The sequence below is a fragment of the Diadema antillarum genome, unplaced genomic scaffold (assembly GCF_040938485.1).
Source record: "Diadema antillarum isolate AM-2024a unplaced genomic scaffold, OU_Dant_1.0 seq00002221_RagTag, whole genome shotgun sequence".
Lineage (NCBI taxonomy): Eukaryota > Metazoa > Echinodermata > Echinoidea > Diadematoida > Diadematidae > Diadema > Diadema antillarum.
In genome coordinates, this window is record NW_027272855.1 from 39,483 (window position 1) to 56,469 (window position 16,987).

The window sequence follows — 16,987 nt, forward strand, 5'->3', positions numbered from 1 at the left end:
TTCTAAGCGCATAGAAGCGTTACACAGCGTTGCCACATCATAGCAGATAGCATTGCGCATAGAGTTGCCACATCAACTTTAGGCCCCATTGCAGGGCATGTGCATATTAAAGGAGGGTTGGGTTTAGACAGGTCTAGTTACTTTAATTTAGGTTTGGTTAGGGTTATTATGTGGTTAGATTAGTTGAGGGACAGTAGAAAGTTTTTCAGAGAATAAAAGGATGAAGAAAGAAATAAAAGCTAAAAGGAAAGAAAAGGGCATTATCCTGAACTGAAATCGGTCACCACTCCATTCACCGCCATTCATTTTATCATACAGTGTAGCCAGGGAGTGCTATCCCCCTCCATAGACTTTGTGCATACAATGTAGATCTAGTGAAGACGTAAAACAAGAGGGGACCGACCGATATAACGATTTAGCCAAGAAAAGAAAAAGAATCAAGAAGAAAGAATTTACTTACAAATACAATGTACTTCTAGTCATACAGACAAAAAAAAAACAACAGTATTACCTGAACCTAACCCAGGCGCATGGATGCACATGTCCAGCGGTGGGGCCTAAATGTATTTTGGGATTTTGCCATTTCGATTTAGGAATTAGAGGATGTCCATTAAGTAGTAGGAAAGAGTTCCTTTTCAGGGACAGCCACAACAATTACACTACGACGGAGTAAAAAGTGGGTCAGTGCAGATCTATACAACTCTACCTAGCCTAACCTTGCTAGCGATAAGCACGGATGCACGTTGACCGAAAGATCGGTCTGTATCTGTCCGTCGGGGAATGTTCCGCGGAGACTGCGTCTGGCTTCACGTGCCCTCTGTATACTACAGGGAGGACAGCGTTAATGTCAAAATATAAAAAGAGTCCTCCGGACAGACGGATCTTTCTGTCTAGGATGCACGCACTCACTTTAGGGTGGTTGTCCCAAAAGGAACTCTTGCCGTCTAGAATCTAGGTCTAGTGTATCAGGGTGGGGGTGGGCGTGGGGTGGGGATGAAGTGCCGCACTGCGCTGCAGGTGCAGGTGGTGGTGGTGGTACACCCACCCGAGTGTGCTGCTGTGCTGTCCATGCTGTTGTGAGAGCTGAGCCTGTTACCCATTCATAGTCTAAATTTACTATTAGATTTTACTAGAAACTCTACAACTAGAATTCTACTAGCTGCTAGTGCTAACTGCTGCAGCCTGCCGCTGCAAAGTCACTGCAAATTGCGAACAGCATCCCACACCACGGACACTACATACGATATTTTCGGACCACATTGAAGTAGCATGCAAAAGGTAACGTGAGACCGGGCGTGGGGCGTCAATGGCCATGGGTAGGCCTATGATGGGTGCAACACGGGTGGCAGAGGGACGGACGTACAGCGGAGCGGACCTCAATGTTTGTACAGCAGCCCTTTGGCCAGTCAATGTACGACCCGAAAAACAACTCAGACCAACTTACCATGTTATAGTCGACGTAACCACTTCTCTATAAGAGATACAGCATCGATAGACTCATAGATAGATCAGAACTGCTTCAATATAACTGTGTAGAACCGTCGCAGAAAATTGTTTTCTTGTTCCTCGACCCGGTTTATAGATGAGAGTTTACCTCATTACGATTATTACTGCACACTTCACATATACACAGTAAAGTCAGCTGACTTCGAGATCTCTGCTGTGCGAGTATTTCAACAGGGCGCCATCTCATGCTCGACAGTAAACAGAGTACATCACAAATTTCTGGATCTGAGAGAGGGAGAGAGAGAAAAAAAAGAATAGACCTAAAACTACTTAGTAATTTCATGATAATGAGGATAATGATGACGGAGCTGGAAATTCAGAGGATTAACAAGATTTTTAATTACTTGCCCAATAATTTGTGTCTCTTCCATCATTTCCCCGGCAGTCTACGATTTCTTCGAATAGAATAGGCATGAATTCCAGAAAACAAGAGATTACTAGCATTATTATTAAAGGGGAAAATCCATTCCCAAAACAAGTTAGTCTGATTTAAAAAAAAAAAAGAAGAGTACAATCTTACGAGTTCAATGGTTAAAATTTGACTGAAATCGGATGAAAAATAAGAAAGTTATGACAATTTGAAGTTTTGTTGATTTCTGTGAAACAGTAACAACTCGTACATTGGATATGTGCAAATGAGTGAACTAACCATGACATTGTCATACTCTCACAATTTATTTTCCATTCAATGCTTCTGTCATTGAAGTCTGAAACATGATGCTATTCTTAGTTGAAAAACTTCAAAATAGTGATCGGTTACATATTACAGAATTTAAAAAAAAAGAAAAAAAAGAAAAAAGTCAAAAGGTCCCCAGCTGACAAGCAAAAAAAAAAAAAAAAAAAAAAAAAAGGTCTTCAACGGAAAAATCCGCACTTCAAGATCTCTATTTTTTTCTTTGCAGTGCCACATACGCACTGGGAGTGCACAAAAAGTGGGGGGGGGGGGGGGGGGCTCGGGCCCCCACGTCATGCTCATGCTCATTTTTTTTATCAAATAATGCAAACATCAAAAAGATTTTACAGTTTTCTGTAAAATCTCGTTAATAAACGCCATTTATAGGTAGGCCTTCCTGTAAATGTATATAACAAACAACTGAAGAGTTTGTTCGCAAAAACCGATTTATAGGTCCATATTTGCCAAAAAATGGAGATATTTGCGATTTAAGGTCAAAAAAATAAAGAGAATAATAAGAAAATTTTTGCTTCTTTTGACCGTAACTTCAAAAATGTGCCTTTATATGTAGTGACCAATATATCATTTAAAGGGTATTATTTTGTACTTTATGACAGAGACCGTACTTCAAAATCTTCAAAAATGGACTTATAGGTTTTTGCGAACAAACTCTTCAACTATACATGGAATAAAAATGAATGTGCGCAAATGAAGGAATGACACTAATACGGATTTGTAAATTTGATAGATAGACCAAAATTATTGATAGATTATAAACATCTCAAACTGTATAATAAGCCAGAACCCACGTTTGATATAGCTGCTTTAGTAAAGACGATGGAAAATAGGATACACAATAAAAGATTGTAACTGCTATAGGAATAAGGCTTATTTCCTACCTATACACAAAAGATTTAATAAGGTTCATCACTGTATCAACGCATTTGAAAACCTTTTACGCCAATCCTGAGATTTTATTCAACGCTCATCATCTTTTTCTGTTTCTTAATACTTACTTTCCCCTCAGTAATTCTAAAAAAATCCCAAATTTAGCATATTATATTATGTGATAGTCCAAAAATAATTTCACATTGCAGGTTTGGCGCCTAATGATTATCCTAAATGTAGATACAATTAATGAGTTGAACACATTTGGGTCCTGTCGGATAAAGGTATAGAGAACAGAATGTTAGAAAATCAAACAGACCTATCAGTCCCTGGACCTATATGCACTAATGTTGTTTGAGGAACTACAGCTGTTGTCAGTAGACAATCGGTTAATTATGAATATCTCAAGTTTTGGTTAAGTCCTTGTGCCGGTCCGGGAGTCGCTGAATATTCAGTTCAATTAAATTCAAGTCATTTATTTCACATGCCATGAAGAGAATACAAACGTTCATCTATACAATTTGCTCATCGCATTTCAAGGGACAGGGACACATTCGGGTGGGAGGCTGGGTCCCAACTTTTTTTGTTTTTTGTTTTTGCACAATACATTGGAATAATAGGGTGTATCTATTTGCCCTCCCCCCCCCCCCCCCCCCCCCCCCCCACGCATGCACACTCTTTTAAAACCCGAAAGTGGCATGGTACCATATTTCTTATATTATCTATTTTATTTATTTGTTTTATTTATTTATTTTTTTTTTACTTGCCGCTTGCTTGCTTGCTTCCTTGCTTGCTTGTCAGGTGAAAAACCTGCAAGTGGAATAAAAAAAAAAAAACCAAACAAACAAAAACTGCCCCACTCTTTTAAAACCGCGCCGCCGGTCGTGAGGGAAAACAAAAGAAAGTTAAAAAATATAGGCCCTATAAATATTATGTACATGTATATATAATGAGGGAATCTGAAAAGGCCATAATGAGACCTATCGAGGCCGATTCCCTTCCAATGAACAGGTTACAATTTGCAGTTCAGAGATTATGTTTCACTGAGTATTATTACAGCCACGGTTAAGAATACACTTTAGAGCAAGAACAAAAAAAAAATTACAGAAAGGACATCGAAAGAAAAACAGAAAAGGTAAATCACATTCAAATTTGGATTAAAAACATGTTACATTAACGCTTAAAAGATGACAATATTGGACACAAATAGAACTGGTAACTAATTCCAGCATTTTGATCTTATAACTTACTTTGATTGAAAACTTATATTTCTAAAACAATCGATGCAAACATTTTATACTATTAATAGCACATCTAGTGTTGCAAGTGTCGACTGCACTAAACGAAATTTTGGATGGAACGTGACAGGTAAGACACCCATGAGGTATGAGAACATAAAAATATATTATAGCCACTTGTAATTGAACTATGAAAGTTACTACAAATTAATTTTGCATCGCTACAATAATTACATGATATGAAGATGATATAAAAATAACTCGGTTAGAGCGTAGGCCAAGGTCTTACTGGAAATGTCACACTAAATATGCCGCTTAGTAAGATAATAAGATCGAGGGAATGTTAAGAGACACACTACTGAGACTATTGAAAATCGAGTAGGCCCTATCTCTGATATCTGGCTCCAATTTATGTTGTTTTCTATCTTTCCTTTGTATGTGTCAGAGTGAATATTCTGCACGAGAAATAAATGACAGAAAATGGAAAAAAAGGAAACCAGAGAGACTACATTGGCTTATATTCTTATGCAGTTCATTGGCAAAATATTTCCACAGAGCGAAGCTGTTTAGCGAAGCAAAATTTAATCATGATTTAATCACGTGTTTTATGGTTCTCCCTATGAATCTATTTTTAATCACGTGCAAAGAATAAGGAAGGAAAGAATAAAAGGAATGGCACTTCCTTGGGACTGGAACTAAGATTGTAGATGTGCGCGTTCTCAATATTAACCAATGTACTGGTACAACTTCCGTTGCAGCAGCTGCGGCAGCTTAGGCACCCTGTGGGCTGCTGGTATCTGGTCTTCTTATAGGCCTCACTGACACTGTATTGTGACCAAAGAGTATCTTCTATACTCTTTGATTATGACAGTGAGAATTACTTCGGGGCCCTGTTTCTTAAACCTTGTTATAAGTGACAAATTGTGATAGTTTTTATAAGGTACTGGAATTCTTGCACACGTGTATCTGATCGGGTGAGAGCAAATTTGTCATGAAATGTGGCAGACGCTCTGGACTGTTGTCACCAACTTATGTCCACTGACCTTCACAGAATGATGTTCCAAGTTTTATAAAACGGGCGGGACGCGACCGACGACCCGGGTGGCAGCTAACAACAGATGGCGCACTCCAATTTTCCAGAATTCCAGGCGCAGGCATGTCTGCCGAAAACTCCCACAAACCGGCCGGAAAAAGCAAGGTTTCTGGCCTTGCTACGGCATACCTAGTTCTCTACAATGTAGTTTTGTGTGCAGGGTAATGTATGACACCTATTTGTTTCATATTTTACATCCATAATGCTTTCTTTGAGGTCTTGAATGAAAGATTTTGTTCTCAATCCGATAATCCTTATCGTGTACGGTGTAACGTTAGACTGTAGTGCAGAATCCATGGTCCGATGCGTACTTCGGGTGCGTGGCCGTGGCGAGCTGTCTGCTGTGTTGAATGAATGGGTATTCTTGCAGCTGCAGAGCACTGGATATCCATCCAGGCATCTGCTTGCTTGCTATACATTACAGACAGTAGCTGGGCCTGGGCCTGGGCCTCGTCCATCCGGGCATGGGGTTGGGGTGTAGGGGTCACTGTTTGCTTATCAAGTTTTTCAATGTGCCCTTGGAATTTGGTTAGTGATAAGTGTCTTTTGCTGGTTGTGGTTGATTCTAGTAAAATACAACAATTTACAATACCATGTACAAATGTGTATTCAAGAATTCTTGTCAAGGTGTGTGTATAGATGTAGAATCTAATCAGGGAGGTGAGCACCTCCCTGGACCCTGGTGTAATTTAGATTCTAGTTAAGATTGAGCATTGTGAGGCCATGAGGTGAATCCAGTGCAAATGGTCGAACACAGATTGACTATCTAGCAGCAGGGCTTCCCAGGAGATGCAGCTGGAGCTCACCATCCAGCCATTTGCTAGTCTAATCTAGGCTAGGGGAGTAGGGGTCATCACTGGTCATTTGATCATGCACACCTAAAATTTATTGTACACAGCCTCGGCACAGTTTGACACTTGTTGGTTCTCTAATTTAATCTGATTCATGTTTCATGTTCTTCACAATTGTCATGTTTATTTACATATATATCATGTAAGTCCTATTCCTGCTTTCAAAAGCGAGAGATAATGAAATGGTTTTCAAAAAGACTCTAGACGTCTATATCATTGGCTTGAGAGATAGAGACTAGATGGCGACTCGAGAGTCTCAGTGATCATGGAGTGGTCTTGGAGACGTCTCTGTGATGTCTCTTTGAGACAAGCCTGGTCTCCAAGGAGACGCAAGAGACTATTGAATATGTTAAAATTTTTGCAGAGACTTTCTCCAGTGTTTTCAGCTGGTCTTGCAATTGCAGATGTCTCTTCGACTGCTCCGCGATGATAGGACCTCCAAGTTTGCAAAATTTACCGTCAAAGGGCAAGTTTAGTGGATGGTGTGGGCCTACATCCAGTACATTTTTATACTGGTATGCACAGGTTTGTGTGCAAGCCTGGGCTGTTGTTGGCAGTTAGTTTTACAGTAGATCAGAGATACTGAGGATAAACTTCCATAAAGAATTAGTACCCTGATATACTTTAGGTGTGTACAATCTCTACAATTAATTGGATTCCCCCCCCCCCCCCCCCCCCCAACTGAGTAGTATTCTATAGAACAAGCTTGCCCAGTGCAGCTAAAAGGAAGAATTTATGTACTGGTACCCTATACTGAAATTGAAGGATACAAATTCTATTCCAACATTTTAACAGAGGGGGACACCTTTGAGTAAAGATTAAGCTTCATTTTTTTTTTAAATAAACATTTAAAAGAACTTGAAATGGATGTGTACATTAATCTTAAAAAATGCATTATTTACCTTTTGCAGAGGAAACAAAAACCCAGCTTTAGTGCTTCAAAATAGTTCTAAATGTGAGTGAGGGATGGAAACAACCAATGTTAAAATGTTCGGCAATGTGAAGTAAAGATACAAAATACGAACAACAGTTATGATAAAATTATAGAACTGTCTATAAAGTTATGATTTATTGAGAAAAATAGTGATATCTCCTCATAGTTTAGGCTATATTTCAAAACTTGTACATGGTAGGATGTTTTGTGATACAACTGACCTACACAAACATTAAATATGCATAAAATGTGATATCTTGAACATTTTTTAAACCGCTGCTCCTAAAGGTAAACAAGACCTGTTACAGGTAGATATGAGGGCCCTGGTGTGAACTTTTGCCCCAACACATATTGATAAGAAAGAAGGGAGAAAATATCTTTTGCGATGGCCTGTTGGAGTACATTGTAAATTACAACTGCAGTTATGTACAATGTACAGGTCTGTCACGGTCTTGCTATGTCATTGTACATTGCAATTTGATTGAATATCTTAGAGTTTGTTCAGTTGCATAGTGATTGTGGCCAGGTCACAAAAGTTTCAAATCTTCAACCACTCTACATGCAATGTCAAATGTGATGATCCTTTTGGCCTTTTTTCTTTCTTTTTTTTTAACTTGATAAATAGCTCCATCTCTGATTCAAGATGTGCAAAAGTTGCCTGCATTTGAATCCTTGTCTTTAAGAGTTGTTTGTGTACCGTGATTTACTGCAATATGGTGTAGAAGGTACAGACAGTAGCTATTATTTCCATCTCTCTGGAGTATGGTAAATAATGCACAGTGAAATCATGTACAACACGTACTGTGATTATCCATGTTTGTGACAGGGCAGGCGCAGGGGCAGTTTTATAAAACGGCAGCTAAAGAGCGTCAAGTGGGCTTATTCCCTCTTGAGAACAAAAGTGGGAGTTACAAGTGTTATGGAAGCGAGAGTACTCTCGCACCTGATTGGGCCTTTTTGTTCGATGAAGGAAATGGCACCTGCCTCAAATATGCACCCTGTCACAAACAGAGATGATTACTCTCTTGATAGTAAATGAATACTGGAACTTGAAAGAAATTTTGTGAAAATTTTTAGTTTAATTCATAGCAAAATAATTGCTGGCTGTACTGTGTCTTAAAACTGTGGCGGTTATTGCTAAAGAAGAAAGGAGAAGAAGCAATGTTCGGCCTGGGCCTTTTTGTGGAATTTGCCTTCACTATGACAAAGACTTTAGAATGATATTGTTGCTATCTGTTGATACAGGTGGTTATCTGTTGGTGCAATGGGGGTCCGTCATTACCTACAGGAGAAAACCAATGTGGGTCTCTACGACGCCATCGAGCTGCCTCTAAAGGCTTTCCAGACTGCGGCCATTCTTGAGGTCAGTCAATGGTCGATGAATCATGAATTAAATATCCAATGGTTTGATTGATCGCAGATAAGTTCATCATACAATGTGATGGAGAACGAATCTATCTAGGGAAGATTTTGTTTCTAATCAAATCAGAAGTGATGTGAGGTGAAGATCAACAAGGGAAGGTTTGATGGTGAAAGAAAGAAATTATGCTACGAAGAAAGAATCTATAGGGTAAATTTTTAAAGTGTTTTTGTTGATTTGTTCAATTATTTTTGTTTTCACTTTTTTAAATTTTAAAACTAAACCATATTTGTGTGGATATTAGCACATTTGTAAATTGATACCTTCTAATTTCTTTGTCAGAAAAAGTTCTCAATTGACTCCTGTTATATCAACTAACTATCTAAACAGTTTTTCTCATCAGAAATGTGTGTAAATGTTGTTTTTGTTTAACATTAGTGATTTTTTTTTCTAGTCCAATGAGAACAGCATTGAGAAAGGTGCAAGATCATAACTGAAATAAGTTGATAATAGAACAGTTACATTTTGTTATCACTTTCCATAGGTGGATATATAAGTGAAGGTAGTGTGATAAATGTATGAATTTGTGTGATAAATGTATTTTTAATGTTTTTATTGTTTTGTACTCTTCTTGGCATTGTTTCCAAACTTTGTTCAGTTTCAATCTGAACCAAAAAGAGGAATAAGCCAGCGCAACATCAATTTCTGTGCAAGACTCAGAGAGACATGCAAGCCGCTGTGGATTGACAGTTTGTATCAAACTGTACACAAATGTATTACACAGTATGTGTAATGAGCAATTTTAATGACATGCACATATTAATTTGCATATGACACCCCCACAGGTATCCAATATGGACAAATATGGTATCAAAATGAGTGCAAGACTTCAGTGGAAAAAAAAAAAGTCATAAACAACACTGCACACTGGCACTGGTCTGATAATCCAGGACCAGTAAAAATCACTGTCGGACCAGTAACTTTTTCAGGAATGAACCAGTAAAAAAAAATGGGAAAACGGTTTGTACTGGTCCGACAGACAGGTCGGACGAGTAGAAAGAATGAGTTAGTGTGGAGCCCTGTCATAAAGCAAGGATCTAAAATTCTCAGCAGTTGGAGGGGGGGGGGGGGTGGGGGCTCCCATATTTTTGAGCATTTATGACAAGACTACATTTGTTTGGGCTGCTATGCTATTACCTCATCTGTTGATCTCTTTGTCCTTGCCGATTGCTCCATGTGACCACAGGTGGTGCACTGCCTGATAGGAATCGTTCCATCATCGGCAGTCCTGACGGCGTTCCAGGTGACGTCCCGTTTGGTTCTCCTGTGGCCCGTCACACACAGTGTGATCCAGGTAGGCTTGACCGCTTGAGTGACCTTATTTGCATTTCTGCACGAGAGTATCCCTGGCTCTTTGGCAGGGTGCTCCCTGAAATATGAACTTTCACATGACGCCCTCCAAGAAAAGTATGACAGCTTCCCAAAGTTTGGGAATAATCATTGCCTTTTGAAATGCACCCTTCCTAGGATCGTCATCAGCTGCCTACCAAAGGTTACAAGCCTTGTCTGCTTGTGTGTGGAGCTTAAGACTCAGAATTCCTCAATTTTCCCTCAGTAGACATATGTCTGTATTCCTTTATGTATTTAAAACATCTCCCAAGTTTGAAGTTTAAGCCAGCTAGACCAGGGATGGTGATTTGTGTGTCTAATGCAAACAAATGAAATTGTTATGATCTATGACGCATCACAGTGGCAAAGTAAAATGGCTGCATAGGGACAATTTGTACACGTAAACACCGCTTACCTGAGTAAATTTCTCTTGCAATACAGACTTTCTGATACTTTGATATCTGATTATGCGGTCATTGTTGATTATTATATTACTTTTTGGCATGATATGAAGTATAGAATGATGATGATTGTTCTAGATTTATGTGTGACTGACTGTAATTGCCGTCTTCGTCTTTCTTGTCCCACACCTCAGGTGCAGAATGAGAAGAGTATTATACTGTACGTGATGGCATGGACAATCACAGAAGTTATTCGTTATGCTTTCTACGTATTTGCTCTTCTTAACCGACTCCCATATGTGCTGATGTGGCTTCGATACACCCTCTTCATTGTACTGTACCCCATTGGTGTCACCGTAAGTGTTTTTGTTTAAGTTGTTTTCTTTTTTCTTCTATTCTTCATTTCCTTTTAAAGGTGCATAGTCCCGGTAGTGTAGAGGGCGCTGTTGATGATACTGCCGATCACTGTTAGCATTGATACGAAGATTACCGAAGTTGAGCTGTCATCAAGTGTAAAGTGCGTAGGTGTTGCGAAGTAACGTTGCCTTCGTTGTCTTCTCTGCGCATCGCGCAGTCTGTAGTAATGCCAGGGTGCGTGCATATGTGCTTCTTTTTATGACATCACAAAAGAAGTTTGCTGAAGCTGTCATCCCCCTCAGCTGAATCATGAGCCGAACTGTGATCGGACCACTGACTACAGTGAATCGGACTTCTTCGGACTCGGGGAAGTGGGCCATTGCGTAAGCGCTAAAGAGGAGTCGATAGCGTAGGTCTCTATAGAAAACTTTTTTTTTTAAATTCATGTTCCATATTCCACATTTCATACATTGGCTTTCAAAGCCAATCGGCACCAAGAGCACACAAAAGGTTAAATGCCCCTTGAATCTGGCGTGGACTCGCATTTTCAAGCAAGTCAGAGCTCATTCTGATGCACCGGGAAATTGCAACCATACTGGAAATTATGGAAGATCATTTATACTTTCACAGATGTCAAAATAGGCATACAATATCCCAAATACAGTGTATGCACATATCCACGTCAACAGCTGTCATAAAATGGGTTTTAGAACCTCTTAATCTAATTTTTTTTTTCATTTTTTATTAATTTCCATCCTTTCACAAAAACAATAATAATCATTGTACATGATTATACATAACAAACACCAAAAACAGACAAAAAAGAGGGAAAAAATAGCAGGTGCACACAAGTTTGTGCTTTTTTAAATTTCACATATAACATATTGAATTATGCCATCCATATCACATACCAAAGAAAAGTAACAGCCAGAATGTTATGTCAAGGAGAGGCATGCAGATTTATCCACTTCCTTTCAAATTTACTTAGTTGTCTATTTTGAAAACCAATTTGCTTCTCAGTCACATATGTGACCGTGCACCTCAAAACGAACATAAAAGTCGCACACACTGATTTTGCGTGAGGACTGAAATTAAGTGAAATGGGTCAACCTAGCCGAACTTGACTTTTTCATATTTTCTGAAAGAGCGGGTCTTCTTTTACATTATACTAAAATTTGGTATCATAAAACGGGCAGGAAAGTGTGTTTTTTAAGCAGTTTATCTGGAACATTTTTGGTAGAATAGTGTGATTAGATGTGTCTTTAGAATCCCTTTTTCATTTCTGAAAAAAACCTTGTACGCACTCTTCACTTTCAACTCTAATAACTTTTGAAAGGATAGTGCTACTACTTTGAAGGTTGGCATTAATTATGGACAGAACATGTTAATGAGGCATGCTTAATTTCAGTTTAATCTAATAATCCCTTCATTGTTGTTACTCTGGTGGTTTACTTCCTGTTTTTTGTCCCATTCATCGCACAGCCAGCACGGTTTGGTAAAGATTAAGCGCTTGAATAGACACTACTTCAGAGCCTCTTTTCTCAGTTCACACTTTCCCTGAGTTTGTGTTTTCTTTCCAATATTAAGATAGGTTAGAAGAGTCCATTTGATTTGAGTTATACATCATTTTAAAGCTTAAAGTCTGCTCTTTCAGAATATGGTCTTAACTAAAAATTCATATCTGGCGACTTTTTGTTTGTTTTGAGGTGCAGGGTCACATATATAATTTTTAGCTTTGACCAGAACAGTTCAAATGTTGGCAGAATACCCAAATGTCTACATGCATACATCATCTGTTTGGCTATAACTATACAGTGATTCAAAAGAGGCCTATAGGGAACTTGCGCCGTGCGCCCGCGTACGCATTTGACTAAAACACCGGGACCATGCACCTTTAATTCTTTATGTACCAAGCACTTTACATTTACTTGCCAAGCGTTTTCATCAGCATTCAGAGTTTCATCCAAACTCAAGCTAGTTGTACTCTATTTGTGACCCTGCACCACAAAACAAACAAAAAGTTGCCAGACATGACTTTTTAGTTAAGACCATATTCTGAAAGAGCAGACTTTAAGCTTTAAAATGATGTATAACTCAAATCAAATGGACTCTCCTATAAACCTATCTAAATATTGGAAAGAAAGCGCACACTCTAGAAAAGTTTGAACTGAGAAAAGAGGCTCTGAAGTACAGTGTCTATTCAAGCACTTAAAGGACAAGTTCACCTTCATATACATGTGGATTGAGTGAAGGCAACAATATTAGTAGAACACATCAGTGAAAGTTTGGGGAAAATCTGACAATCCGTTCAAAAGTTATGAATTTTTAAAATATCTGTGCAATCACTGCTGGAGGAGAAGACTACTACAGTGTATGATGTCACATGCGTACAACGATATAAACAAAATAAAAAGAGAATTTCACAAAACTTGACTTTTTGAATAAAGTGCAAATTTCTTCGACTTGTTACTGACTTATGTTGCTGGGTAATATTATTCCCCCTGCCTTCTGAAAGAGAGAAGTCGAGTGTTCTTTTATCATGTGAGAAAAGTGAGAATATCTTGAATTTTCTTTATACTTTCTTTATATAGTTGTACTCATATGACATCACAAGCTATAGTAGTCTTCTCATCCAGCCGTGACTGAGCAGAAACTTCACAAATCCATAACTTTTGAACGGATTGTCCGATTTTCCTCAAACTCTCATTGATGTGTTCTACTAATATTGCTGTATTCACTCAACCCACATGTCTATGAAGGTGAACTTGTCCTTTAATCTTTACCAAACCGTGCTGGCTGTGGGATGAATGGGACAAAGAACAGGAAGTAAACCATGAAGGGATTATCAGATTAAACTGAAATTAAGCATGCCTCATTAACACATTCTGTCCGTAATTAATGCCAACTTTCAAAGCAGTAGCACTATCCTTTCAAAAGTTATTAGAGTTGAAAGTGAACAGTGTGTACAAGGTTTTTCAGAAATGAAAGAGGGACTCTAAAGACACACCTAATCACACTATTCTACCAAAAATGTTCGAGATAAACTGCTAAAAAACACACTTTGAAGTTTCCCGCCCATTTTATTACCCCAAATTTTAACATAATGTAAAAGGACACTTGCTCTTTCAGAAAATATGAAAAAGTCAAGATTGGCTAGGTTGACCCATTTCACTTATTTTCAGTCCTCACGCAAAATCAGTGTGTGCAACTTTTTGTTTGTTTTGTGATGCACGGTCACATTTTAAGCCCACTCAGGTGTAGCAACATGCATCAGATCAACAGGAAGATCATTGTGACACAATAGGGATTAGGAGGATTAGATGATCTCAATTCTTTGACAGTTAATTTCCAGACATCCGTGCCAATTGGCAAAGAAAGCACGGCCGTGTGCACACCAGTCAGCAAACAAAGCATAGGAATGGTTACATTGATGCTTTCCTAACCCTTTATGTCTTCGAAGAAATTTTGATTAATTGCTTGTATAAACCAAGCTTCACAAATGCTTGCACTTTGTACAGTATAAAAATTATAAGAGCTGATGGTGTATGTGGCTTCCTATATCTATTCAAAAGAAAGCATGTTTACTTTCAATACCATTATAAACTTTACTGAGGTTTTAAAAGAAATAATTTTTACTTAATCATGTACAAAACGTACTGTAAAAGTGATATGGTGATATATTTCGCCCAATGTGAAATTAGCGCAAAAATAAAACACAATTTTTTGCATATTGTACATTTTCACTATGCAGAATTAAAAATGTATTAAATTTATCTTTAATACCCGAGTGCGAAATATTCCACTTTTACAGTTTTCCATATGTTAAATGATGATATAAAGACTGGCATGTGTTGTAAAAGGTTCTTGATTGCCTGCCATTATACATTCTGTAAAGACTGGTGCACTTTCTTGCATTGTATCTCTTGCACAGGGTGAACTCTGGACCATATACTTGGCATTACCATACGTGAAGAGTACCGGTCTGTATTCCTTGGAGCTGCCAAATGACTACAACATTTCCTTTGATTACTACAGCGTGCTAATCTTCCTTATGATTCTTTATATTCCAAGTAAGTCAAAGAAATGGTTGGCTTAGTTTTGATGGAGCTCTGCCTAGTGGGCAATTTGCTCCAGAAAAAAAAAAAAAATTGGTTCTTTAATTGTTTGGAGTAACCGTACTTATAAAAATATTTCATTTATTATCTCACTATCATCCATATCAAAATTTATTGTTTAAAAACTGCTTGGGTTCAGAAAACAAAGTGGATAGGTTTAAGGAAAACAGATGTCACCTGCCTACTCCTGTACCAGAATAAAGGATTGCATGTTTCCCGTCAGCTGGAGGATTGAAGACCCTCCCGCTGATGCCATTGATGTTTTGGTCCTTCCGGGGTTGGGGGTCTGTAAGGTCTTATCAGCCTAATGTTATTTAATATTAGTCTAGTAGGCATGGACGTCATCAGTGGAAGAATAGCAGAAAGGTTGAAGACAGTAAAGGAAGACAGACTGCTAGGGAGGTGAAGGGCGTGAACTCAAAGAAACGGATGCACCATCCTCTGTTTTTACTCCTGCATTGTGCCAGGTTTTCTGCCATTGTAAGCAAGAGAAGAAATTGTAAGTGGCAACACGTTACAACAGATAGCAGTGGATCATTGTTCAATTCTGTTATTCGTTATTATCACAGCAAATGGAATGAAGATACTTGTGAACTGTTCAGCACAATCATATGATTCAAATTTGTTTCAAATGCAGGAGAGAACCTTACAAAAAATCTAGATGGAAAGATGTGAATTCAGTGTAGGAGTGAATAACTTGGCAAGATAGTATGCAGTTTACCTTGAAATCATGATTGAAGAGGCCACTTGCCTTGGTCACCAGATAATCAAAGTTTTTTTGAAATCAATTTTGGAGTTTACATTGTAGATGCTGTCATGCTTCATGGGAATCACACTGAAACGCTAGTGCTAATTCAACCGTCATGCTTCATAAGATCTGAAAAGTCTCCTATTTTAAAACATTCCCAAGCTCTGAAATTTGGATATGATGTTGTAGGCCTAATTATGTTTCACTTTTTGAATTTGGACGAAATTTAATATTTCATGTTAGCCAAATTATTTGCAGTGTGCAGTTTTTCAAAGTCTGTGACTTTTTGAGGTTACATAATAATAGTATCACAAATGTAATCTTCTTAATGGCCATGCAAGCTTGCTGTTTCTATGGTTAATGTGGATGATATGCAATGAAGGGAGATTGTGTCATGTTTGCCAAAGACTGCTGCTAGCATGAAAAATATGTGCCATCTTAAATTCAGCCCCATTATGATGTCATTCTTTTCTCTGTTCTCCTGCAGTATTCCCGCGCCTGTATTCACATATGCTGAGGCAGCGGAAGAAGATGTTGACGGGCAAGCCGGGAGCCAAGAGAGACTAACACCGCCCCCAATTATCTCCTTCTTTTCTAGTTTGTTTGTACTTATGAAATCAAAAGATGTCCATCTATAGTGTTCACTCGTCCGCAGACCAGGGTGGCATTCTCCAGTTTGTGCTGTACTGTTCTGTAGTGTCTATGAGAGATTCAGTGCTCCTCAGTGAGCCTTTTTTTCCTCAAATCTTGTCCCAAGTTCTTTCCTATTAATCCATTGAAGACTAGACCAGAGTATTTTCAGGCTGGGGTAAATGGGAAATGCGTGTTACAGGAACATCAGTACGTCTTCAACGGGTTATTGAAGACTTTGGTTTGGTTTGTGGTCAAAGCCACACATCAACACTAAAAAATATGGAAATGGTATCTCATATTTCAGGCTTTCAAAAAGATGGCCACCATAATATTGTCATATTCTGTGCATTCTTTGGTAATCAGTCTACTGAGCTATCCCCCCCCCCCCCCCCCCCCCCGAAGTCGTCTTTGTCTTCTAGAAGAGATATTACTGTATGTCAGTTCCTGTAGCACTCACCAGATTAAAGGGGATGGCTAGTAACTGATCAGTGGGAATCAGTGGGAATGCTGGAGGATGATTGTTCCAATCCTTGTGGGATTCATTTAAGAGTACATTATATAGCCATTGTTGTGTGAAAATTATTTGCTTCAGAATGGTCTCATATTCAAGTACTGTGCAGTTTAATGTTTCCAGGTTAGCGTGCCTGGTCAATGACGGGGCATTAATCTGCACATTACTCGAATATGAGACCATTCTGAAGCAAATAATTTTCACACAACAGTAGATATATAATGTACTCTTAAATGAATCCCACAAGGATTGGAACGATCATCCCTCAGCATTCCTACTGATTCCCACTG

At 38.6% G+C, this 16,987-nt stretch overlaps 1 protein-coding gene across 1 annotated transcript; it reads left to right on the plus strand.

The window, feature by feature from the left end:
- The first annotated feature begins 5,450 nt into the window (after window positions 1–5,450).
- Window positions 5,451–16,526, plus strand: LOC139714280 (very-long-chain (3R)-3-hydroxyacyl-CoA dehydratase 2-like). Its single transcript, XM_071625996.1, has 6 exons — window positions 5,451–5,559; window positions 8,429–8,546; window positions 9,790–9,897; window positions 10,528–10,689; window positions 14,622–14,760; window positions 16,041–16,526. Exons 1-6 carry the CDS (start codon window positions 5,462–5,464, stop codon window positions 16,118–16,120), a joined length of 705 nt encoding a protein of 234 aa, XP_071482097.1. The 5' UTR covers window positions 5,451–5,461; the 3' UTR covers window positions 16,121–16,526.
- The last annotated feature ends 461 nt before the right edge of the window (window positions 16,527–16,987 follow it).